Source organism: Pipistrellus hanaki (assembly GCF_964339955.1).
Source record: "Pipistrellus hanaki genome assembly, chromosome: 2".
NCBI lineage: Eukaryota > Metazoa > Chordata > Mammalia > Chiroptera > Vespertilionidae > Pipistrellus > Pipistrellus hanaki.
In genome coordinates this window covers 106,997,409-107,024,987 of record NC_140504.1, presented here as the reverse complement: position 1 = coordinate 107,024,987, position 27,579 = coordinate 106,997,409, and the positions used below count along the sequence as shown (strand labels likewise).

At 41.8% G+C, this 27,579-nt stretch overlaps 1 protein-coding gene across 1 annotated transcript in view; it reads right to left on the bottom strand.

The window, feature by feature from the left end:
* The window catches only part of ACAD9 (acyl-CoA dehydrogenase family member 9), a 57,861-nt gene extending 34,655 nt beyond the window's left edge, over nt 1–23,206 (bottom strand). Inside the window, exons 1-2 of the mRNA XM_084872467.1 lie at nt 23,001–23,206; nt 20,584–20,677 (exon numbers count right to left, since the gene is read on the bottom strand). Coding sequence (XP_084728593.1) covers nt 20,584–20,677; nt 23,001–23,132 — 226 coding nt within the window. The 5' untranslated portion in view covers nt 23,133–23,206. The remainder of the gene's footprint in view (nt 1–20,583; nt 20,678–23,000) is intronic.
* Nucleotides 23,207–27,579: the final 4,373 nt, after the last annotated feature.

The window sequence follows — 27,579 nt, the reverse complement described above, 5'->3', positions numbered from 1 at the left end:
AGACAGGGAACCACGGCAGGAGGGGCCAGGCGGGGTGCATGGAGGATGGACCGAGACCCGCTCCTGTGCCTACCGCAGCCTTGCGGCCCACAGTTCCTTTCAAGGTGCACAAATTTGTACACTGGGCCCCTAGTCTATCAATAATAACCTTAAATGTAAATGGATTAAATGCTTCAATCAAAAGGCATAGGGTAGCTGAATGGATACAAAACCATGAAGCACTTATGCCCAATATTTGATGGACAATTATATGCTATCTACTACCCCCCCACACACACACAATTAAACACCGCATCTTCTATTCTGTGCCTAAACAACAGGCACTAAAGTTGTTTCCATGTCTTAGTTGTTATGCAATAAACACAGAGTGCACATACCTCTTTAATATCCTGCTTTCATTTCCTTTGGGTATAAATGCAAGAGTGAAATTGCTGGATCTTATGATATTTCTTTTTTTTAAATATATTTTTATTGATTTCAGAGAGAAAGGCAGAGGAGGAGAGAAAGAAAGATAGAAACATCAATGATGAGAATCATTGATCAGCTGCATCCTGCATGCCCTCCACTGAGTCCACAACCCAGGCATATGCCCTGAGAATCGAGCTATGACCTCCTGGTTCATAGGTTGATACTAAACCATTGAGCCATGCTGGCTGGGCAGTATTTCTATTTAAAAATTTTTCAGGAACCTCCATAATGTTTTCTACAGTGACTGCACCATGTATGTTCCCAACAATTGTGTACAAGGCTTCCTTTTTCTCCATATCCTCTCCAACACTTGTTATCTTCTGTCTTCTTGATGATACACACCATTCTAACTGAAGTGTTTTTTGTTTTTGTGGGGTTTTATTTTTTTGCATTTTCCTGATTTATGATGAGTTCTTTATACATTTTGGATATTCACCTCTTACTGATATATTTTCACCCATTCTATAACTTGCCATATCATTTTGCTAACTGTTTCCTTTGCTGTGCAGAAGCATTTATACAGAAGCATTTAAGTTTGGTATAGCTCCATGTGCTGGGTTTTGTTTTGTTAAAGGTTTTGGTTGTGTTTTGTTGTTTTTAATTGTTGTGAGCTATGCTAAGGATCAACATGAGGTATACATTTAAATTTTTCTCAGATCTTTTCTAAGACTGTATCTTTCCCTGGGAATGTGAGCTGATTTCCTAATATCCCTCCATATATGTGATTGCTTTTGAATGTCCTAGTCTTCAATCTAGCTCCCAAAAGAGGTGGGTGGGGGGAAATGAAGGGGATACCTGAGATTGAACCCAAAATCTAGTTATGTGCCTGGGCCAGGAATCGAACCTGTAACCTTTTTGTGCATGGGACAATGCTCCGACCAACCTAACCACTCATCCAGGGCATGAGGACCATTCTCTTAAATATATTAGAAGTTATTTCAGCTGTTGGGTATGGGCTTGCAACAATGGGGTGGGTGCAAAGACAATGACCTCTGCCTCTCTGTCTACACCTCTGTAATCAGAAGTAGCAATCAGAGCACAGATGATCAATATTTGATGGACAGTCCTTTTTGGTTACTCTGGCTCCCACAAGCTATGTAGAAGCTGTTGCAGGAATAAGTTCATAGCTGCCTGCCTCATGGCTGGTGCAGGGGCTGAGTAGCTGCTACTATGCTCAGAGCTAAAAATCTATCCAAGTTAACTGCAAGTTACTTTCCACACCTTCCCCTTTCAAGCCTTCAATAAAATCCAGAGCTACAAAAACCTGTCCGTTACATCACACAGATTCTACTGGTACAACTGTTGTCTAAGTGAAAAGACAGATTTCAAGTGCACCCTATTCAATTATCTTCCCAGAATCCTCTGGTCAGTTGATTCCCCGCCCCTCCTTTTTTTTTTTTATTTTTTTATTTTTTTTTTTAACTACAGAGAGCTTCTAGGAAAGCATTGTCCTCAGAGTGATCAAGGTTTGCTTTATTTATTTACTTATTTATTAGTTAGAAGCCCAGTGCACAAATTCGTGTATGGGTGGGGTCCAGCTGGCCCAGCCCCAATCAGGGCAGATTGGGACTGGGCCAGTCGGGAGGAGGTTGACTGGCTGACCTACCAGGGTCAGAACCCGATCAGTGCCCCCGATCAGGGCCAGGCTGGCTGGGGGAGGGGGCTGTAGGCAATTGGCCAGCAGGCCCTGTCCCCAATTGGGGTTGGGCAGCTGACTGGAGGTAGGGCCAGCCATGGAGAGAGACTGTAGGTGGTGGGCCGGCTGGCCCCGCCCCCAAATGGGGTATGTCAGGGGGTGCCGATTGGGGGCCAGTGGCCTGGGGGGGGGGCATGGGTGGTTGACTGGCCAGCTCTGCCCGATCAGGAGTGGGGCCAGCTAGGGGAGGGGCTGTGGGCTGTTCAGTATGGTGGGGGCCCATCAGAGGTGTGACCTGCTGGGGGAAGGGCTACAGATTGGCCAGCCAGCCCCACCCCCTATTGAGGTGGGTGGTGACCAGGGGCATGGCTGACCAGGGAGAGGGGCTGCAAGAGGTTGGCCAGCCAGCCCCACCCCCATTGAGGTGGGTGGTGATCAGGGGCGGGGCTGGCCAGGGGAGGGGTTGCAGCTGATCAGGGTGGTGAGGGCCCATCAGGAGTGTGGCCAGCCAGGGGGCAGGGCTGCAGGAGGTTGGTCAGTCAACCCCGCCCCCTTGGGATGCAATCAGGTGGGCTGGCTGGGGGTGGGAGGGAAGGAGGTGGCATTTGGCTGGCAGGCCCCGCTCTTGATCGGGATGGGAAGAGTCTGATCAGGGGCTGACCAGCATGGGGGGAGGGGCCGCTAGCCCCACACCCTGATTTGGCCCGTTTGCTGGCCACAGTGGGCATCAGAGCAACTGGTTGTTAGGTCGTTATGCCTGTTATGGTAACTGCCTTTATATATATATATATATATATATATATATATATATATATATATATATATATAGACTAGTGGTCTGGTGCATGGATTCATGCACATTGAAATGAATAAATTAGAAGAAATATTTTAATATCAGCCATTTGCCCTTTCTCAGAAGTATCAACCAAATTCACAATCAACAACAGATGGAAACACACGCATGTGATTGGTGCCAGTGAGAGCTTTATATTTATCACCCATGTTTAAGTCAACTTAGCCTTTTACAGAAATAGAAAAAAAATGTTTAGACCAGCTTTCTGATGCAGCTAAACTTTTTCCAGCCTAGTGAAGCACCCCAACTTCTTTTTAAGGTAACTGTCAGCAACACAGCAGGAAATATAATCACAAAGCATATTATTAATGTACATCATGCAGCGAGAACAAAGGGTAAAATGTTTAACTGCAGCAGTGTTTAACAATACTCTGTGCAGTGAGAAAACCTGAAGTCATTTTCAAGGTCCACCATTTCTTATTTCATTTCAGTCAAGTTCCTAAACTTTCTAAATCTCCACTTTCCAGCCAATGAAAAGAAAATAGGATTTTCCTGAGTTTCCCATCTACCAACTCCAGAATTTCTGTGAGGATCAAATGAGATGAGGCACGGGAAAATGCTTCACAGACGTTTGCATCCGGCTATAAAGCAAGTCATGTTCCTGAGCTGAAGAAACTCCAAGAAGGCTAGTCACTAGGGAGAGGAAGCTGGGCCTTGCTAAGTGATGTTATTACCTGGTGCCCACAGCGACTGTTGCTGGGCTGGGTGCCACATTTTGCACCATGGGGTCTCAGCAACGTCAGCTGTGATTTGATGGGCTGTGGCTCTGGAGACAGGGCCTGCATCCCACTTGGGGAAATCAGAGTGCTGGTTTGTGGGCGCCAGGTCCACTGTGCAAATAGCCAGTGCCTGTCACAGCAGCTCCTGCATTGAGTCTGCCCCATGGTGGTCAGTGCGCATCAGTGACTGGTCAGTGACACTAAACATATTAGCTTTTTATATATAATCACTCTTCATTACTAAAAGTATTACATAGTTCCCTTTTCCCAATGACCACCTCCAACACGCCCCCGCCGTTGGCCTTCAGTACTCCATTTCCTGTGTCCATGGTTATGCATATACACATACAAGGTCTTTGGTTTATCACATCCCTCCAACACTCCCCCTGCTACCTTCCCTCTGAGATTCCGCACTCTGTCCCATGTTTCCAAGTCTCTAGATCCACTCCATTTATCAGTTTGTTACTTAGATTCTACATATGAGTATGATCATGTGATACTTGTCTTTCTCTAACTGACTTAATTCACTTAGCATGATACTCTTCAGGTCTCTCATTCTGTCTCAAAGGGTAGGTGAGTCTTCTTTTTTACTGCTTGCATAGTATTCTATGGTATAAATGTACCAGTTTTTTTATCCATTCATCTACTGATGGGCACTTGGGCTGTTTCCAGATCTTAGCGATTGTAAATTGTGTTGCTAAGAACACAGGGGTGCATACATTCTTTCTGATTGGTAGTTCAGGTTTCTTAGGATATATTCCTAGAAATGGGATCATTGGGTCAAATGGCAGTTCCATTGTTATTTTTTGAGGAAACTCCATACTGTTTTCCATAATCACTGCATCAGCCTGCATTTTCCTCAGCAGTGCCCAAGAGTTCCCTTTTCTCCACATCCTCACCAGCATCTGTTTTTTGTTGGTTTGATAGTAGCTGTTCTGACAGGTGTGAAGTGATACCTCATTGTTATTTTTAATTTGCATCTCTCTGATGATCAGTGTCTTTGAGCATTTTTTCATATGTCTCTTAGTCATCTGTATTTCCTCTTTGGAGGTGTCTACTTAGGTCCTTTGCCCATTTTTTAATTGGTTTGTCTTCCTTTTAATTTCTATGCGATCCTTATACATTTTGGATATTAACCGCTTATCAGGTGTGCTATTGCCAAATAAATTCTCCCATACAGTGGGTTCCCTTCTCATTTTGTTGATGGATTCTTTTGCTGTGCAGAGCTTTTTATTTTCATACTAGAGGCCCGGTGTACAAAATCCATGCATGGGAGGGTGTGTGTCCCACAAGCCAGCCTGATCTGTCCCTCTCCAATCTGGGACATCCCTCACACAATCCAGAACTTTGGTTCCCAACTGATCACCTGTCTGCCTGTCTGATTGCCCCTATCTGCTTCTGCCTGCCAGCCTGATCACCCCCTAACCACTCCCCTGCCAGCCTGATCACCCCCTAATCACTCCCCTGCCAGCCTGATTGACGCCTAACTGCTCCCTTGCAAGTCTGATTGCCCCTAACTGCCCTCCCCTGCAGGCATGGTCTCCCCAACTGCCCTCTTCTGCAGGCCTGCCCATCCCCCCAACTGCCCTTCCTTGCAGGCCTTGTCCCTCCCAACTTCCCTCCTCTGCAGGCCTGGTCACCCACAACTCGCCGCCCCTGCCCCTCCCCCCCTCCCCCCGCCGCAGGCCTGATCGCCAACTGCTCTCCCCTGCTGGCCTGATCACTCACAACTGCCCTCCCTTGCTGACCTGATTGCCCCCAACTGCCCTCCCTGCAGGCCTGGTCCCCCCAACTGTCCTCCCCTGCTGGCCTGCTTGCCCACAACTGTTCTCCCCTGCTGGCCATCTTGTGGCAGCCATTTTGTGTCAACATGGGGGCGACCATCTTGTGTGTTGGCATGATGATCATATTACCTCTTTATTATATAAGTCCCCGTGCATGAAATCCATGCACTCAGGTGGGGTCCCTCAGGCTGGCCTGAGCCCTCTTGCAGTCTGAGACCTTTCGGGGGATGTCTGCCAGTTTAGACCCGATTAATGGGCTAACAAACCCAACACCCATTGATTTTTCTATGTCTATTGATAACATCATGTGACTTTTGTCTTTCAATCTTTTTATGCGATGTCACGTTTGTTAATTTAGGACTCTTGTATTAGCCTTGCATCCCTGGAATAAATCCCATTTGGGGATGGTATATGATCTAATATATTGCTGGATCTGACTTGCTAATATTTTGTTGAGGATTTTAGCATCTATGTTCATCAGGGACAATGGCCGGTATTTCTCTTTCTTTGTGGTTTCTTTACCTGGTTTTGGAATTGAGGTAATGCTGGCTTCATAGGAAGTGTTCCTTCCTTTTCAATTTTTTGGAATACTTTGAAGAGTATAGGTGTTAGCTCTTCTTTGAATGTTTGGTAAAACTCCCCTGTAAACCCTCTGGACCTGGGCTTTTGTTTGCCAGGAGTTTTTTACTACTGCTTCTATTTCATCAGTTGTTATGGTCATATTCAAGTTTTCTGATTTCCTGATTCAATCTGGGGAGATTGTATTTTTCTAGGAATTTGTCCATTTCATCCGCATTGTCCACCTTCTTAAAATAAACTTGTTCATAGTATTTTCTTACAATCCTTTATATTTCTTTGGTGTCAATGGTTACTTCACCACTTTTTTTTTTATGATTTTATTTATGTGGGTCCTATTCTCTTTGTTTCTTGATGAGTCTGGCTAATGGTTCATCAATTTTGTTTATGTTTTCAAAGAACCAGCTCTTAGTTTCACTGATTTTTTTTTTTTTTTAGTCTTTATGTTATTTATTTTTGCTCTAATCTCTATTATTTTCTTCCTTTACTCTGAGCTTTCCTTGTTGTTCTATTTCTAGTTCTTTAAGTTGTAGGTTTAAAAAGCTTATTGTTGATTTTTCTCGTTTTTTGATGTATGGATATAGTTCTTTGAAATTCCCTCAGGACTGCTTTTGCTGTGTCCCAGAGACTTGGGGTTGTTGTGTGTTCATTTTAATTTCCAGAAAGTGTTTTATTTATTTCTTAATCTCAATGGTAACCCTTTCATTGTTTAATATGCTAATTGGCCTCATGTGTGCGAATGTTTTTGGCATTTTTATAGCAGTTGATTTCTAATTTCATTCAACTGTGATTTGAAAAAAATGCTGATATAATTTCAACCTTTTTGAACTTGTGGAGACTTGTTTTGTGTTCTAACATCTGGTCTATCTTTGTAAACAATCCGTGTGCACTTGAGAAGAATGTACATTCTGCTGCATTAGGGTTAAATATTCTATTAATGTCAATTAAATCCATCTGATCCAGTGTGTCCTTTAGAGTCACGGTTTCCTTCTTATGCTTTTGTCAGGAAGATCTATCCAGTGAAGTCAGGAGGGTGTTAAAGTCCCGTACCATGACTGTATTGTTGTCAAATCTCTGTACTCTAGAAGTTGTTTTATATATGTAAGTGTTCCTATATTGGGTACATATATGTTTACCAAAGTTATATCCTCTTGTTGGATTGATCCCTTTAGTATTATATAAAGCCCTTTGTTGTCTCTTGTAATGATCTGCATTTAAAAAAAATATTTTTTATTGATTTTTAAAAAAATATATTTTATTGATTTTTTACAGAGAGGAAGAGAGAGGGTTGGAGTTAGAAACATCAATGAGACAGAATCATCTATCTGTTGCCTCTTGCACATCCCCTACTGGGAATGTGCCTGCAACCAAGGTACATGCCCTTGACCAGAATCGAACCTGGGACCTTTCAGTCCGCAGGCAGACACTCTATCCACTGAGCCAAACCAGCTTCAGCTTTATTGATTTATTACAGAGAGGAAGGAAGAGGGATAGAGAGCTAGAAACATCAATGAGAGAGAAACATTGATCACCTGCCTCCTGCACACTCTCTACTGGGTATGTGCCCAAGATATATGCTCTTGACTGGAATCGAATCTGGGACCCTTGAGTCCGCAGGCCAACATTCTATCCACTGAGCAAAACCAGTTAGGGCATGATCTGCATTTTAAGGTCTATTTTTGTCAGATATGAGTATTAATACTCCAACTTTTTCTTCTTTTCCATTTGTATAGAACCTTTTTCCCCCCATACCTTCACTCTCATCCTATGTGTATATTTAATTCTGAGATGATCTCTTGTGTACTTATTTATGGCCATTTTAATTCTGTATATCTAGGTTCCTCTCTCTCTTCTTCTCATTTCAGCAGTCCCTTTAGCAAGTCTTATAAGGCAGGCTTGTTCGTAATGCACTCTTTAGGTTTTTTGTTTGTTTGTTTGTTCCTGTTTTTGTCTGGAAAGCTCTTTATTTGACTATTTTGAATGACAGCCTTGCTGGATATACCTTGTTTCCCCAAAAACAAGACAGTGTCTTATATTAATTTTTGCTCCCAAAGATGCGCTAGGTCTTATTTTCAGGGGATGTCTTATTTTTCCATGAAGAAGAATACGGTACACATTTATTATTAAATGAAAATAAAGGAAATTTATTACCTGTATACGGTAAGGTGGTACGGTAGTTGTCAACACAAACCAGACAAACTGTGAATCCTACAGTATCAAGAATTTACTCATTTATTCAATGACAATCATGTCATCATCTTCTGGAACATCATCATAACAATCCAATTCCTGAATTTCCTTGTGAAATTCTTGTGACTCCATTTCTTTCAGAATCAGTGGACCAAATCTCTCATGTTTAGCAATAGCACTGTCTTTAAATGAGTACTTCTTGTCAAAGTAGCCTGCTCGCAGTGCATTTGCAATGCAACTGTCAGTGATTTTCTCCCATGAATTCTTCACCCAAGTCACAACTTCTTGCAGTTTAGGTTTCACAAAGTTTCCAAGCTGATTTCTCTCCATTCTATTTTCAATGTAGTCATTAATTTCCATGCGCAAATTGTCTTTGAATGGCTTTTTTACTGCAATATCAAGAGTCTGGAGATAGGCTATAATTCCTGTGGGAATCATTATCTGATCTATTTTTCTTTCGTGAAGAAATGTCTTCATGTCTTTAGCGTGGTGAGTGCTGGCTGCATCCCAGACTAGCAGACCTCTTTGGCTCCCTCACATAACAAGCGGCAGCATTAAATCGACCCACTTCCTTATAACTGCTTGTGTGGCCCAGGCTTTTTCAGTTTCAAGAATAATAAAAGCGCCCAAAACACGTTCAATCTTTTCCTTCTTGCCCTTAGAAATGATTAAAGATGGGATTTTAGTGCCATCCAGATGAATTGCCAAAATACAGGAAACACATGCACTTTTGTAAGCAGTAGAGGGAATGTACACTAAGGAGGCACCCCGCTGTTCAATTGTTGTTTGAGATGATTGGCCCATAAACACTGCAGTTTCATCCATAGCAATCATGTTGGAAAGATTGTATTTAGAGAAGTCAGCATCATCAATAAAGGACTTGAATGCAAGTGCTCGCTTAATAACTTGACTATCTTCCAACCTAAACAATGTTGTACCAGTAGATCTCCTTAAAGACAGTTCACTTCGTTGAAGGAAATTATCCAGCCAGTGTTGTGATGCTTTGAAGACTTTGGGGGCTATGTCAAACTGTGGTGCCATTGCAAGGACAAATTCTTGAATCTGAGCCCTATTCACAACCAAAGCCTTTGCTCTCCTGTCAACAACCCATTCACAGATCAGATCTTCCAGCTCGAAAAATAATGGTTGCCGACCTGATCCACACTTGCGCTTTTTAGCATTTCCCTTGTCCACTTGTTCAATGAGGTTACCATACTCTGTTCGCCATTTTCGGACCAATTGGATACTCAACATCTTCTCTTTGCAGAAAGCAGTAAGATTTTGGCCCCAAGAGTCTTCCACGATTCCTTTCTTGTACTCCACGGAGTAGCTTTTTCTTTTTGCACTCATTTCTAGGGGTAAAAAAAAGGAATTGGGGTATCAAGTTGGGGGGGAGGGGGATCACTTAAAATGACACAGGGGGGATCAAAGGGGGGAATCAAAATGGCACAGGAGAATCAGATCCTCCTGTGTCATTTTGATTGCCCCCTCTGATCCTCCTGTGTCATTTTAAGTGATCCCCACCCCTGTGCCACTGAACACCTTCACCAGACATTCCCCCTACCCCTTTATCAGACATTTACCCCCTGGGGCCTGCCTGGGGACTGTCACTGGGCTTGCTGGGGACTGGATCTGGGCTGGAGCAGGGTCTGCCACTGACTGAGAACCTTCAGTCATCATGAGGGCTGCCTCGAGCATCAGGTAGTGTCACCAGAGACAGACCAGCACTCACCACCTTCACCGTGTCCCATCTGCTCTAATCCTCCTGTTCTTCTACAGGTATCTGCGAAAGTCTCCTTCTCTCTCCCACCCTGCACTCACCGCTCACTCCGACCTCCCCTCCGCCTCCACACAGCAGTGACGTCAGGACTCCAAGTAACGTCACTGGTTGCTAGACGCCAGTCGGGGTGGCCCTAGCGACCAGTTCACGGTAAATTAATTTTCATTCTGAGACAGAGCCTGGGGGGGGGGGGGGCTTATTTTAGGGGGGATGCCTTATATTTCACTCAGAAGGAAACCTGTAAGTAGGTCTTATTTTCGGAGGATGTTTTATTTTGGGGGAAACACAGTAGTAATCTTGCTTTCAGATCCTTGCTTTCCATTACTCCATGTCATTCCTTTCTGGGCTTCTAAAGAAATCAGATGTCAGCCTTATGGGAAGTCCTTTGTAGATAACAGTTTGCTTTTCTCCTGCTGCCTTTAAGATTCTTTTTCTTTAACTTTAGGCAATTTAATTATGATGTGTCTGGACGTAGGTCTGTTTGGGTTCTTCTTGCTTGGGACTCTCTGAACCTCCTGAACTTGTGTGACTTTTTCCTTCACCAGATTAGGAAAGCTTTCTGCCATTATTTCTTCAAACACATTCTGTATCATTTTCTCCTTTGCTGCCTTTTCTAGCAGCATATATGAATATTGTTGTTTCACGTGTCCCACACCCCTTAATCTGTCCCCGTTTTTTAATTGTTTTTTCTTTTTGGATTCTGATGGAACGACTTTTTCCAACCCTGTCTTCTAATTCACTGATCTGATCCTCGGCTTTCCCTAATCTACTATGTATTCCTTCAAATCTGTTCTTTTTTTTTTTTTTTTTTTAAATATATTTTATTGATTCTTTACAGAGAGGAAGGGAGAGATCAGAGAGCTAGAAACGTCAATGAGAGAGAAACATCAACCAGCTGCCTCCTGCACACCCCCCATCAGGGATGTGCCCGCAGCCAATGTAAATGCCTTTGACCGGAATCGAACCTGGGACCCCTCAGTCTGCAGACCGACACTCTACCACTGAGCCAAACCAGTTTCGGCTCAAATATGTTCTTTATTTGTGCTATGTCATTCTTTACTTCTGTTTTCAGTTACTATATCTTTTCTCATACTGCTGAGCATCTTTACCACCATTATTCTGAATTCTGTTTCAGGTACTTTCTTATCTCCACTTCATTTATGTCTTCTTTTGGATAACTCTTGTTTTGTCATTTGGGGGTTGTTTGTCCTCATTTTGGCTGCCAATTTGGGTTAGTGACTATGTATTAGTAGATCTGCTACGCCTCTCAACCTCTAGTTCAGGATAACATCAAACACTGTTTCTGAGTTATTAGTTCTGGCAAAAACTCAAAGCCTCTAGAGTCCACCTTTGCCTAGAAACCAATAGAATCACCACTTGAATTGCCCTCAGGCAATCATCCACAGGTATGGCAAGTTTTCTTCAACAGGATGGGTCAGTTGCCTCTGCCTAGAGTCTAACTGTAAGTTTTAGTCTCTTAAATGGCCTCAGGAACTCCACACCATGGGGCAAGGTGTTTTCCAATAGGGTGGGCCCATTGTCTTCCCCCAGGCAAGGCCTCCTGTAGAGCAAATGTTTGTGTGGGATGTCCTCCACTGGGTGAGGGAATGACTCAGCACAGGAAACTGTGGGTGTCTGCCTTCTGAGCTCTAACCCAAGTCCCTAGTCCTGGCTTCTGCTCACACAGCTCCAGTCCACTCTGCCCTCCCTCTGCTAGAACATAAGGTGGGTGGCTGCATAGGAAATTTTGTGCATTGGCCCTTTAAAAGGATGCCTGAATTTTTAGCTGTCACTTCCTGGTAGACAGCAATCCCGCTGCTTTTCACCCAGATGTTATGTGGTACCCTTCTCAGTTCTGGTGCTCTCTGCTGGGGGGCCCAGCTTGGGGATTTGATACCGGAGTTCTCAGTGGCAACCCCTGACAGCTGAGATATCTCTCTGGAACTTCAGCTGCTGACTGTGAGCACCCAGCCAGCCCTTTCGTGCCTCTGCCCTTTCTATCAGTCTCTATGCGGTCTCCACTTTTGGTCCTCAGGTATTAGGCTTCTCTCCAGCAAGTCTTCTATTGATTATTCAGAAAGTTTTTCTGTATTTTAGTTGTCATTCCTGTTTGTTCCTGGGAGAATGTCTATGCAGCATCTATTTACTCTGCCATCATTTTTTGAAAATGTACTTTTATTGATTTCAGAGAGGAAGGGGGAGTGAGAGAGAGAGAAACATCAACAAGAGAGAATCATTGATTGGCTGCCTCCTGCACACCCACTACTAAGGATTGAGCCCACAACCCAGGCATGTGCCCTTGGCTGGAATCAAACCTGGGACCCTTCAGTCTGCAGGGCAATGCTCTATTCACTGAGTCAAACCAGCTAGGGCATCCGTCATCATTTTTAATCTCGCTGGTTAGTTGATTTTTTATAAAAGTACCAAGTCAATTAAATAGGAAAAGGACAATCTTCTGAATAAATGTTCCTGAAACAACTGGCTAGTCATATGCAGAAAAATCAACCTTAAACTACCTCACAGGATACACAAAATTAACTGGGAATGGACCATAAATCTAAAAGTATAAAAAAAAAAAAAATTAAACCTTCAAAAAGAAAATACAGGCAAAAAATCATCAGGATGCAAAACTAAGATGTAATTTAAAATGGTGGCAGAATAGGCAGATGTGTCCTTCACCTCTTCCCAGAGTCAAAGTGGTAAAGCAACTAAATCAGAGAATATCCACCTTGAATTAACAAATTAGACACAACTAAGGAAACAATTTACAATAAGGAAGACAGAGGAAGCCTGGAGAATGGTGAATGGAGATAAAAGCTGGAGAAGGCCAACACTCCAGTGGAAGAGGAAGCTACTTTGCACCAAAGCCGAGTCTCTTGGTGAAAGGAGTATTCAATTGTGGAAAGGAAAAGCCACAGGGCTGTGCATGGCCAGGGAATCTGAACCTAAGACCACAGCCACGAAAGACTGAGGCAGCCTGAGCAGTGCGGTGTCAGGAGAGAAACCTGCATTTTTGTGGTTATTTTATTTTGTTTTGTCTTTGTTTTTATTCACTAAAACCAGAACATAGAACTTTTCAATTGTAAACAATCACTCAAGGCTTCAGCACAGGATGAGAGGTGCAAACTTGAGGTGGGGGAAGCAAGGCAAGGAGGCTTGGCCAGGACTCAGGATTTGGGGCATTCTTAAAGCTTCCAAACCTAAGTGGCCATTTTCCCCCTGAAAAGCTAGCCCCTCTCAGTAATCTCAAGACAGGTAATACAGCCTGCCACACCCTGCCTGCATTTAGAGCCCTACAGAGGAAACAAAGGCAGAGGCCAAGTTTATGGGTCTGAATAGCCCAAAGAGCTCTGAGTGACTGGATTGGAAGAGGTCCACCCTGGTATTCTAGGAACCAGACTGATAAAAACTCCAGGTTGCCAGCCAACCCCATTGGTCTCCTTACAAGGATCTCTGAATAAACAAGACCAGAGAAATATTTTGGGACACTCACAGAGGAGTACCTCTGGGTCAGGGAATAAACATCCATCTGATTCCCAGAAAGCCAAACAGCACCACCTCCTCATAAAGCCCTGTCAGTGGTTAATATTGGCAGCAGGCAGATAGGCAAAGCTGTTTATAGCCAAAGCCTGTAATGACAGACACAAACAGAGGAGCAGTGCATCAATTGGAACTTCCAACAGGATGCTAAAAGCCAAAAGGCAGTGTCTGACAGTGGTAAGCACCTAACTACCTAACAGGAAGCCCAGAATTGGCAGACAAGAATGAGGTCCTTCCATGGGACATTAAAACTCACCTGAACTGAATGACACTTCACTTTTTTAGTTTCATTTTATTTATATATTTATTTATTCATGGTGTTGTTGTGTGTGTTTTTTTTAATTATTTTACTTTTTTTCAACTTGTCTTCCTGGCCTCTCCTTTTTCATCCTATTTTTCTTGTCCTTCCTCCATTTTAGCTTTTCGCTTTCCTTTCTTTTCATCCGTTTTTTTACCAGTAAAATTTATCTTTTTTATCTATTTTATGGATGTGTTATTATTATAGTCTCTGTTGATTTATTCATATATCTAACTTCCTCTTCCCAGCTTTTACTCCATTTCTCCTTCACTTTTCTTTCTTTTTCTTTGCTACTAAATTCTTTTTTTCCTCTCCTCTCTTGCTCTTTTCTCCTCCTAATTTATAAATTCATTTCACTTCCTAAATTCAAGCCTATCTGTTCTCTCCTCTATTGTCCTTTTAAAAAATAATTTAGCCGAAACCGGTTTGGCTCAGTGGATATATAATAGCATTGACCTGTGGACTGAAAGGTCCCAGGTTCGATTCCAGTCAAGGGCATGTACCTTGGTTGCGGGCACATACCCAGTAGGGGGTGTGCAGGAGGCAGCTGATGGATGTTTCTCTCTCATCGATGTTTCTAACTCTTTATTACTCTCTCTTCCTCTCTGTAAAAAATCAATAAAATATTTTTTTTAAATAATAATTTAAAAAAAAATTTTTTTTTTCTTGTCCACTCATTCTCTTCCTCTCCTCTTTTCTAAACTGTGGCCTTCCCTTATTCATCCAATTCCTTAACTTTATTTTCTCAATTTAAGCTCTGCCTCTTACAGATTTTGTCCCCTTCTGGGTGTCTTTTGTCTGTGCTTTTTGGTTTGTTTGTTGTGTTGTGTTTTCTCCCTATATTCTTTTTTTTTTTTTTTTGGTTTTGTTCTGTTCATTTTTGTTGTGTGTTTTTTGTTTTCCACTTCTACATATAATTTTTGTTCTCTTTCCAAATTCTCTCTCTGGCGGTCACTTTTATCGGGATTAAAGGTGGTTTGTGCACATTTGGATTCAGTTACATCTGTGTTGTTTCTTGTCGTATTGTGTTTTGTGCTGTCCAGTCACCACCTCCACAATGGCTGGCACAAAGTAGTAGAAAGCAAGCTACATAATCAGACACCCTGAGAGGAGACTCTACCCACGGAAGGGACAATAACAATCAAGACCCAACTACATTGCAAGAAACCAAATATCTCAAGTAAGGGGCCTCCCTAGAACACCCAGCCCAGAAGACCTGAGAATCTGCATCAATGGGCCCCACAAAATATCTACTACAAATGACCAATTCAAAAAATCCAGATGGCATACCTGTTTGATTTAATACATACACACAATTACAAAGTAACAGCAAAAATGTGGAGACATAGCTGGAACCGGTTTGGCTCGGCCTGAGGACCAAAAGGTCCTAGGTTCGATTCCGGTCAAGGGCATGTACCTTGGTTGCGGGCACATCCCTAGTAGGTGTGTGCAAGAGGCAGCTGATCGATGATTCTCTCTCATCGATGTTTCTAACTCTCTATCCCTCTCTCTTCTTCTCTGTAAAAAAATCAATAATATATATATATATTTTAAATGAGGAGACATAGAAACAACACACATATGAAAGTAAAGGAGGAATTATCAGAAAAAGAAATAAATGAAATTGAGGCAAGAAATATGTCCAAGAAAAAAATTCAGAGTAATAGCATAAGGATGCTCAAACAGCTGGATGGGAAATTCACCAACATGTGTGAGAATCAAGCAAAGGAATAACAATCTGAAACAACTCAGTAGATCAGATGTAATAAACTGACATACATCTTCAAAACATTTCACCCCCAAATTATGGAATATACATTCTTCTCAAGCGCACATGGGACATTTTCACAAATAGATCACATATTGGGGAAGGAGGGTATGTATGGGCGGGGGGGGGGAGGTGGGTGGAAGGGGGCAATGTTAAAATATGTACACAGATAATAATTTAATAATTAAAAAAAAAAAACACCAAATAGATCACATATTAAGACACAGTCTGTCTCTACAAATTCAAGAAGATTGAAATTATGTCAAGCATCTTCTCAGATTATAATGGCATAGTATTATAAATAAACCACAATAAAAACAATAAAAAAAAAATCCAAACACTTGGAGGATAAAGAGCATACTATTAAGCCATAAATGGGTTACTGAAGAGATCAAAGAGGAAATAAAAAACATTCTGTAAACAACAAAAAATGAAAACACAACAATCCAAAAATCTATGGGACACAGTAAAAGCAGTCCTGAGAGGGAAGTTCATAGTACCTCAAAAAACAAGAAAAACTGATAATAAATTATCTAACCGTATAACGTAAAAAACTAGAAAGGGAGTAATAAGAAAAGCCCAAAGTAAGTAGAAGGAAGGAAATAATAAAGATCAGAGTGGAAATAAATGACCAACAAATCCCCAAAAGATCAATAAAACCAAGAGCTGGTTCTTTGAAAGGATAAACAAGACTGATGGCCAGGCTCACCAAGAAACAAAGCAAAAGGATGCAAATAAACAAAATTAGAAATGAAAGCGGTGAAGAAACAAACAACCCCACAGAAATACAAAAAATTGCAAAAAAATAAATAAAAAATACTATTGTACAAACAACACTATTTCAACAAACTGGACAACCTAGACAAAATGAACATATTTTTAGAAAAATACAATCTTCAAAAACTCAATAAGGAAGAATCAGTAAAACTGAATAGACCAGTGGTCAGTAAACCGCAGCTCAAGAGCCACATGCAGCTCTTTGGCCCCTTAAGTATGGCTCTTCCACAAAATACCACGGACTGGGTGAATCTACTTTGAAGAAATGGCCTTAGAAGAAGTTTAAATTTAAAAAATTTGGCTCTCAAATTTCAATCGTTGTACTATTGATGTTTGGCTCTGTTGACTAATGAGTTTGCCAACCACTGGAATAGACCAATGAAATTGAAAGAGTAATCAAAAAACTTCCAACAAACAAAAGCCCTGGTTCACAGGGGATTTCTCCCCCTGCCCCATAGGTCCCCTCCACTGGTTCCCACCCCACCCCAGGTACTCGCACCCTATTGTCTGTGTCCATAGGTACTCCATATATGCATATAAGATCTTTGTCTAATCTCTTCCTGCATTCCCTACACCCCCTTCCCTCTGCGAACTGTCAGTCTGTTCCATTTCCATGCCCATGATTCTATTCCATTCACCAGTTCATTCATCAGATTTTTTATTCATTTGATTTTTAGATTCAATCGATAGATATGTATTTGTTGTCATTTTCTTCATATTTTTTTTTATCTTTACCTTTTTCTTCTTCCTCTTTTAAAGAATACCCTTCAGCATCTCATATAATACTGGTTTGGTGGTGATGAACTCCTTTAGCTTTTTCTTGTCTGTGAAACTCTTTATCTGACCTTCAATTCTAAATGACAGCTTTGCTGGGTAATCTTGAATATTTCACTTTGAATATTTCTTGCCACTCCCCTCTGGCCTGCATAGTTTCTGTTGAGAAATCAACTGACAGTGATATAGGCACTCCCTTGTAGGTAACTAACTGTTTTTCTCTTGTTGCTTTTAAGATTCTCTTTGTCTTTTGCCCTTGGCATTTTAATTATGATGTGTCTTGGTGTGGTCTTCTTTAGATTCCTTGTTTGGTTTTCTGTGCTTCCTAGACTTGTAAGTCTATTTCTTTCACCAGGTGGGGGAAGTTTTGTGTCATTATTTCTTCAAATAGGTTTTCAGTATCTTGCTCTCTCTCTTCTTCTGGCATCCCCATTATTTGGATGTTGGTTCTCTTGAAGTTGTCCCAAGGCTCCTTACACCATCTTCATATTTTTGGATTCTTTTTTCTTTTTGCTCTTCTGGTTGAGTGTTTTTTTGCTTGCTCGTATTTCAAATCATTAATTTGATTCTCAGGATCCTCTAGTCCAGTGTTTCCCAAACTTCTCATGATGAGAATCACCTGGTGGAGTTGTTAAAATACAGATTCCTGAATCCCAACTAAGAAGTGGTAAACTTTTTTTTTTTTTTTTTTAGAAGTGGTAAACTTAACTAGTGCTCTAAGACAGAACATTAAGTTAAGTATACAATTTTACCTATAAGTTCCCAAAAACTCTAGTTTAGCACTTCTTAGTTGAGATTCAGGAATCTGTATTTTAACAACTCCACCAGGTGATTCTCATCATGAGAGAAGTTTGGGAAATACTGCTCTAGTCTATTGTTGAAACCCTGTATGTTATTCTTATTTTCAGTCAGTTATATGCTTAATTTCTGACTGGTCTTTAACCCATTTTTTTTGGCATTCTCACTAAGATCCTTGAAGGTCTTACAAAATTCCTTTGAGGTTTCTAGAAGATTCTTGAGTAAGCTTTTAACTGTGGTTTTGAACTGTATATCCAGTACTTTGCTTAATTCCTTTTCTTTCATTTGTGACATGTTTCTTTGTCTCTGTGTTTTGGCTGCTTCCCTCTGTTTGTTTCTATGTGTTGGGTAGCTGCTAAGTCTCCTTGAGTTGATAGAGTGGCCTTGTGTAGCAGCTGTCCTACAGGGCCCAGTGGCTCAGCCTCCCAAATCACCTGAGTTGGACACTCTTGGTGCACCTGTTTGTGGGCTATGTGCACAGTTTTGTTGTAGTTGATCCTTGATTGCTGTTGGTGTCACTGGAGGAATTGACCTCCAGGCCATTTGGCTGTAGGGACCAGCTGCAACTATAGGGAGAGAGCTGCTCTTACAGGAGACATCTTTATGGATCAGGACTTGCTTCAGTGGGGCTTTGGTGCTCACTGAGTCTGCCCCTTGAGTGTGTCTCTTATGGATGTGAAGAGTTGTAATCTGGTATGGTCTCACACTGACCACTGGGCACACTGGCTCTTGGGTCTCCAGGAAGGTACAGAGTCAGCCACTGCCTGAAGCCACCCAGCAGGAGCAACAGAGAGATATGCAGATTCCTCCTTTTTGTATCGAGTTTGGAAGTGCCCAGATGAGGTCCAACTGTGAAGCAAGGCAGACTGGTGCTGGTGCTGGGTCTTGGGCCTTCTATTGATAGCTTTGGGACTCCCTGTCCCAGCTGCAGCTTATTTGGCAGATTTTTAGCCTAAGAAAGGGCAGGCCATTCATATGCAAAAGCTGCTGCACACAGCTTGGTTGGAGTTATAAATTCGGTGGGGCAGGGTCTCAGGGAATCACCAGAGCAGAACAAAGAGAAATGGTTCCCAGTTAGCTTTCCACTGGGGAGGTCCCAGCACAGAAAAATGACCTCTGGAAGCACCTCCATCTGGAAGAAAACTGCCCCCATGTTCCTGTCCAGATGCCAGACAGTCCAGTTTCTCTGATATGTTTCTGGGTCCCCCAGAGCCTCTCCTGGCATTGGAGGTCAGAGCAAGTGGGAGCTTGTAAGTTCAGTTCTCAGTGCTGGCCTTTTAAGAGGAGCAGCTGGATCTCCAGCAGCCTGTGTGTTACTCAGCCCCAATCATCACTGGTTTTTGCAACCTGTAGTTTTTGCTGCCTGTTGGGACTTCTTTTTCCAGTTGTAGAACCTTGGTCTGGGGGTCTGGTGTCGAGATGGGACCCCTTGCTCCTCCAGGTGGCCTCCAAAGAGGCGATCTACCTCCCTATTAAAAAAGTGGCATACCTGGCTGCTGGACCAGCCCGTTATGCACCTCCACACCTCCTACCAGTCTCAGTGTGCTTTTTTCTTTACTTCTTCTAGCTGTAGTACTTCCATTCAGCCAGCTTTCTGGGGGTTCTGGATGATAGTTGTTCTGTATTTTAGTTGTACTTTTGATGTGGTTGTGGGAAGCAGCGAGTACAGGCATTTACCTATGCTGCCATATTGGTTCTCCCTCAAGCACCCTTTTTGATAAAAAACTCTCAGCAACATGGGAATAGAGATCATACTTCAAAATAAAACTCTTATATAACAAATCTATAGCCAACACCATACTCAATGGTCTAAATACTAAAACCATTTCTCCTAAGAACAGGAACAAGACAGGGTAAAATATTCAAAAGATTAAAAAAAATATATATATATACCACTCTTCACTATTTTTTGTTTGGGAATATTATTTTTCATTAAAAATATTGTTGATGTAATATGTAGGGGGTTGGTTATTTTTTTAAAAAAAGTAATAATTATGTTAAATTTCTGTTTTAATTTCTAATAGGGCACATATTGCCAAATAAAAGCCACATAAATAAGAACTTCTGGGGGTCCTCAGTTTGAGGAGCACTGCTGTCAATCTAGCATCACTGATCCTCAGGGAGCTCCTCAAGGTTGGCTGACCATACCCTAAGGAAGGATCTTGCCATCTACACTGGTACCCTCAACTTGCAGTCTGCAGCCTACTGCTGGTCCACAAACTATTCCTGATTCATAATAAGATAAGTACTGAAATCAAGAGCAAACTTTTAGAAACATTTGCAACAATTTTACATTGCTACTCAACCAATCACATATGGGCTTATATTTTATAACTCCTTGGTTGTTGTTTGTTTTCATTTTATTTTTCTAGTTGTTTATTTTTATGGTATTTTACAAAAGTGTCAGTCTGCAACACTTTGGAAATATTTAAAAGTGTTCCTTCATTGAAATATAACTAAACAGCCATTGGGATAATCCTTAAAATAAAATACTGTCAATAGACACTATTTTCCTATAATTAATGATACTTCAGAGAACTTCCCCTCCGGAAATAACAAATATAAATGTCAAAGTATCACCCTAAAATGGAAATTGGTAATGGTAAAGAAAATCATACATACCCTCTTCAGTGAAGAATTTTTCTATGGGTCCCACAAAGTGATTGATTTCATTAAGTTCATCTTGGCTAACTTCTGGATATGGGAAAACCTCTTTCTAAAAATAAAAATTAGTAAAAATTAATTTTAGCAACTTTCCATAGTGCTAATATCAGTCAAAAAGGAAGGAAACAGTCCTGACTGGTTTGGCTCAATGGACAGAGCATCAGACCGTGGACTAAAAGGTCCCAGGTTCGATTTCGGTCAAGGGCATGTACCTTGGTTGCAAGCTCGATCCCTAGTACGGGGTGTGCAGGAGGCAGCTGATGGATGTTTCTCTCTCATCGATGTTTCTAACTCTCTATCCCTCTCCCTTCTGTAAAAAGTCAATAATGGAAATAAGATGCAATCAGACATAAAAAGAACTACTGTATATATTAAACTTTCTTTTACATAAGCCTAAATCTAGAACTGAGACACATAACAATATAACATTAAACAAGAGGAAACAAGGGGAAAAAAAATCATAGAATACTACCAAAATGAAATAATAAACAGAACATAAGGGAAAGTTAATAATGGAGACACAGAGTTACAGGAAAACAAGAAATAAAATTATTATATATCAACTAGAGGCCTGGTGCACAAATTTGTGCATGGGTGGGGTCCCTAGACCTAACTGACAGTCGTGCCCTGCGCAGAAGAAACAGATGCTGGATGTCGACATAGGCACCTCGCACCACACAGTTCCCCGCCTCCTCCCTCCCTCCTTCCCTCACTCCCACACCGCCACCTTGGCAGGCGGGCAGTTGCCAATTGAGGCCTGCTGGCAGGATGGAGAGACCATGGGAGGTTGGCTGTGGGAGTGCATTGACCACCAGGGGGAAGCTCCTGCGTTGAGCTTCTCTCCCCCCCCGCCCCCCCCCCCCCCCACTCCCGTGGTCAGTGCACATCAAAGTGACTGGTCGACTGGTCATTTCGTCTTAACGGTTGCTTAAGCTTTTATATATATAGGTAGGCACAATGAATGTAAATAGCCTGAACTCCAATAAAAAGACACAGAGTAGTAGGTTGAATCAAAAAGGAAACCCAATACACATTCTTCAAAAGACCTATTTCAGCTGAAAAGACAAATATAGGGGTGAAATCTGATACCCCAAGCAAACATAGGGGTGAAATCTGATACCCCAGAAAAAAGCAGGTATAGCCATGACAAAATGGGTTTCAAGATAAAAAAGAGACAAAAATGGAAATTTTATAGAGATAAAGGGGACAATAAATCAAGAAGACATAACACATTAATATATATGCACCCAATCTGGGAGCACCAAAATATATAGAGCAACTACTAACAGAACTACAGGGAGAAACTGATAAAAACCTAATGATAGTTTTTACCAGTGGGGAGACCTCCCATGGTCTCTCCATCCTGCCAGCAGGCCCCGATGACGTCACAACATAGCGCCTCGCTCCACAAGCCATAGCGCATGCGCGATACCCAATGACCACTTCCTTGTGCCTGCCACCAGATGGTGCGCATGCGCTATTTATGATACATCGGGCGCCTTCCGCAGGCCAGTGCGCATGTGTGGCTGGGGTAGCAAGCCCGGTGCCACCATCTCAGTGGTCTCAGGGACTTAAATACTCCACTAATCACTATAAACAGATCATCAAAAAAAGAAAATCAAGAAGGAAATATCAGCCTTCAGTGATACATTGGACCAAATGGACATAATATTTACAGAGACTTTTATCCCAGAACACATTATATATTCATCTTCTAGTGCACATGGATCATTCTCAAGGATAGAGCATATGTTGGGATTCGAAACTAGCCTCAACAATTTAAGAAGACTGAAATCATAGTAAGCGTATTCTCCTACCACATGCTTTGAAATTGGAAATCAACTGAATAAAACAAACATGAAGATATTAACAATAACTATGAAACAACAACTGGGTCAAAGAAGAGATAAAAAGATTCAGAGACAGCTCAGCCAGTGTGGCTCAAAGGATGAATATGACCCATGCACCTTGGGTCACTGGTTCCATTACAGGTCAGGGCACATGACTAGTTTGCAGGCTTGGACGGTCCAGTGTGGGGCATGCAGGAGACAGTTGATCCATGTTTCTCTCTCATCACTGATGTTTCTATCTCTCTCTACCTTCCTCTCTCTGAATCAATTAAAAATTAGCTGGAACACTTGTCAAATGCAGATTCTCAGGCCTCGAACCATGGAAAGACCCTTTGTTTTTCCAGAAAAAATTATAAGACTTAGAGGACCTCGGGAATCTGGAATCTTAGCAAGCCCCGTCCCTCTGGTGTATTTGTCAAGCTGGTGTAAGGACTAGGACAATGCTTTATCCCACCCAGTCTTTCCTCATAAGGGCAAAAAGCGGGAGGCAGAGACGAAGGCTTCGTCCGCCGGGCTCTACGTTACCTTCTCGATCCTGCCCAAGAAGAGCTCCTTGGCGAAAGCGTGGGTGCGCGAACTGGAGCGCAGCGGTCGCGTGCTAACAGCGAAGGCCCGCAGAGCCCAGCAGGTGCGCGCGCGGAGCCCGAAGACCATCATGCTGTCCAGAGTGCACACCTTAGCAGGCTTGTCCTGGACTCCAGCCCCGGCGCCCCGATGACGTCACAACATAGCGCCTCGCTCCACAAGCCATAGCGCATGCGCGATACCCAATGACCACTTCCTTGTGCCTGCCACCAGATGGTGCGCATGCGCTATTTATGATACATCGGGCGCCTTCCGCAGGCCAGTGCGCATGTGTGGCTGGGGTAGCAAGCCCGGTGCCACCATCTCAGTGGTCTCTGTTCCCAACGATGGGGAGCCTGAAGGACTTTGTTTTAAAGTACAAATGGTTGCCGAAACCGGTTTGGCTCAGTGGATAGAGCGTCAGCCTGTGGACTGAAGGGTCCTGGATTCAATTCCGGTCAAGGGCATGTACCTTGGTTGCAGCACATTCCCCAGTAGGGAGTGTGCAAGAGGCAGCTGATCGATGTTCTAACTTTATCCCTCTCTCTTCCTCTCTGTAAAAAATCTATTAAAAAAAAAATAATAAAGTTGGTTGCCCGGCTGGTGTTGTTCATTGGTAGAGCCTTCTCCCATGCACATGTGGTGGGTTCTATTCGGGTCAAGGACCTGTCCCTGGGTTGCAGGTTCAATCCCCAGCCCAGGTTGGGGCACCAATCAATTCCAGATCTCTCTGTCTCTGTCTCTCTGTTGCCCACCACCTATCCCCCTCCTTCCCTTCCACTCTAAAAATCAATGGAAAAATATATTTGAGTCCAGTTGGTATGTTTCAGTGGTTGAGTGTGGATCGATGTCCAGTCAGGACACATACCTGTGTAGTGGGCTCCATCCCCAGTAGAAGGTGTGCAGGAAGCAGCCAATTAATGATTCTCTCTTATCATTGATGTTCTTATCTCTCCCTCTCCCTTCTTTTCTGAAAGCACTAAAAAATATATTTTTAAAAAGGAAAGAAAAATACCCTTGAGTGAGGATTAACAAAAATAAATAAGTTTGTGTTATTTCTATTTTGTCTGAACATATAACATTGCATAGTATTCTTCCATCCTTATCCCCACCAATGTTTTAGTCCTAGACCTTTATAATTTATGTATCCAGTGCTCATCAGTCCTTTTGTCAAAATTTCTCAAATGTCTTGGTTGAATGGTTTGTCCTGTGATAGAAAGGACTCATAAGAAGTGTATGCACCAAATTCTTGTATATTTAAAACCTGTGCAAAGCTACTTTTCTATATTTTTTTAAACCAGAGAATTTATCTTCTAATTTAATTAATTTCACTTGGATATATGTCTCTCAGTTTTGATAATTGTGGGCTAGTTATTTCCCCCCCAAGAACTTAGAACCTTTAGGATGCAGATTCATCTTTTCTTTTTTTTTTTTTTTTTTAAATATATCTTTTATTGATTTCAGAGAAAGGAGAGGGAGAGATAGAAACATCAATGATGAGAATCATTGATAGCCTGCATCCTGCACACCATTGACTGAGGAGTAAGCCCACAATCCAGGCATGTGCCCTGACCAGGAATCCAAATGTGACCTCCTGGTTCATAGGTTGATGCTCAATCACTGAGCCACACCAGCGGAGCATCAGCTCTTCTTTATTATAATTTTCTTTAATTATAGTCTTAAATCATAGTATTATTACATGTACTTATATGTTCTTTTTTTAAAAATTTTTTTTATTGATTTCAGAGAGGAAGGGAGAGGGAGAGAGACTCAGAAATATCAATGATGATAATCATTGATTGACTGCCTCCTGCACACCACCTACTGGGAATCAAGCCCACAACCTGGGCATGTGCCTTTGACTGGAATCAAATGTGAAACCTTTCAGTCCACAGGTCTACGCTCTATTGAGTCAAACCAGCTAGGGCTATATGTTCTATTTTCATCTGCTACATCTCTACTTTCTCTCTGACCTCTAATACCTCCTTACATTTTATTTTCTTGGATCCTTTTATTTCCATCCTCAATGTCCCTTTCTGTACTTTCAGTTATATCGTTTCTCCATTAGACAGCTGAGATGATTTTGTCTTTTTCTTCACTTTTTTTCTTGAGTTTAGTGAGCTTCCATTGCATATCTTATTTGTCCCCATTTTTTGTTGTTAATCCTCACCTGAGGATTTCTTCTTCAGAGAGAGTTAAGGGAGGATGAGAGAGAGAGAGAGAGAGAGAGAGAGAGAGAGAGAGAGAGAGAGAGAGAGAGAGAGAGAGAGAGAAACAGACATGGAGAGAGCCACATCAACTGGTTGCCTTCTGCATGCACCTCGACCAAGGACAGGGAGGGAACCCACAACACAGGCCCTTGACTGGAAATTGAACCCAAGACACTTCAGTCCACAGAATAATATTCTAACCACTTAGCACACAAGCCAGGTCTTATTTGTCCAATTTTATAATCAAACCTCAGTTCTCAAACATCTCCCACTTCGAACAATTTAGTTCTTTAACCAACTTGTTCACAGGGGGGGGAAAAGTCTGGGTTGTGGAACAAAACTTCGATTTTGTGACCTGACAACCTTTTTATGATGATACCTCAGCATGACAAAAAGCTTCTCTCAGGCCACTTACAAGGAAAGGAGAGAAAGTACATACAAAGGAGAGAATGATTAGCACAATTTTAAAATATAAAGATGCAACCAAGTGCTAATGTTGTTAAGAGTGTGAAAGAAACAATGATTACAGGGAATTAAAGAAGTAAAAAAAACAAAACTGTTGTTGATTTGGATAAACAAAAAGCAGTTAGCTGGGTGACAGCATTTTAGAGGCAGTGATATGAACAAGCAAAAACACTGCATTTCTTTAAGGCTGGTAAGGGATGGTACGATCAATTTAAGAAAAGTTTTTATTTATAGATTAAACAGTACATTAGGCATGTACTATACATAGAAAGGTTAAAGTGGAATCATTTGTAGGTCTGGAACAAATTAAATTTACATTTCTAATGGGGAAATATGATTCCGTTTTCGAACAAATCACTTCTCAAACAGCACTGGTAATGAATTAAATTCAAGAACCATGGTAGACTGTGGTGTTCTTTCATATCTTATTGGTTGTTTAATTACGTGTAATTAATGATATATTATGTTACAATTTCCCCCTGCTTTGGATTTTTATCCTGTTTGCATTTATGTGTGTTCTTATTTGCTAAAAAGTTTTCTCATTTTCCTTCTTAAAGTATTTTTGTATGAAGACTTTGTGTTTATTTGCATTAGATTTTTCGAGACCAACAACAGCAGTGTGTCACAACCTTCGTGGCGGGATTCAGGATCTGAAAGAGAGACCAATGCACAAATGAAAATGCTATACAAGAAATATGAGTTTAGAAGGCATGGGGGTGGAAGCCAGGTGGAAACATCTTTCTTGAAGAGGCACCCCCAAGACTGGGTCCCATCTGCTTTTTATTCAGTTTTAGATGCACATCTTGCCCTCTAGCAATGCATACAGGCATATCAAAGGTAAAGTTTGGTAAACAGTAAAAGGATTATAATATTAGGGAATTGTCTTGAGCCATTGAGGCCACAGTAAGGCAATATTATGCTGAATTTCAGCCCTGCTGAATATCAAAGTCCAGTGGTCTTCCAATGATTTTTTGCATTAATACGCTAACTGCTGATGGCTTTAGCCTCTGGCAGTAGTGATATACGGGGAAGGACCAGGTCTTATGTGGTTTACTTAAATTTTTAGTCCAAAAATGTTCCATTTTGTTTATATAGTTGACAAAAAAGGGCCACATGCTAACCTAACTCAAGGAAGGCCTGTGTGGCAGCCTTGCAAATTCAAGAGACCTAAAATAACAACAAAGGGTGTTTTCAAATTAAATATCTGTGGAATGTCAAGGTAACTTGTAACTTCCCTTTTTCCAGACACCTCAGGGCACAACAAATACTGCCAGGGCACCAAGCACAAACTCCTTTATTGTTATTATTATCTGTTTATAGCTGACTGTTAATTATCCTGTACCCACTTATGTAAAAGAGGTATGTATGTATCATTTTACTTTTTATTCAATCCAGAAGTTTCCCCACTTTGCTTCCTCCTACCTCCCTAATCTGTCACCAATGAATTTAATGTAACCCACTTATGTCTCCTCCTTTGATGGTAATTTATAAAAATAGGTGAAAGCCACCATTCTCCACAGCATTATCTTAATTTGTTGAGATTCTGCTTCCTGAGAATTGTTGACAGTTTGGCTCAAATAAACTCACAAAAATTCTTAGATTAACACAGTGAACTGCAGTTCCTTTAATAAAAGACACTATTCCGCAGAAACCGGTTTTGCTCAGTGGTAGAGCGTCGGTCTGCGGACTGAAAGGTCCCAGGTTCGATTCCAGTCAAGGGCATGTACCTGGGCTGTGGGCACATCCCCAGTAGGGGATGTGCAAGAAGCAGCTGGTCGATGTTTCTCTCTCATCGACATTTCTAGCTCTCTATATCTCTCCCTTCCTCTCTGTAAAAAATCAATAAAATATATATTTTTTAAAAT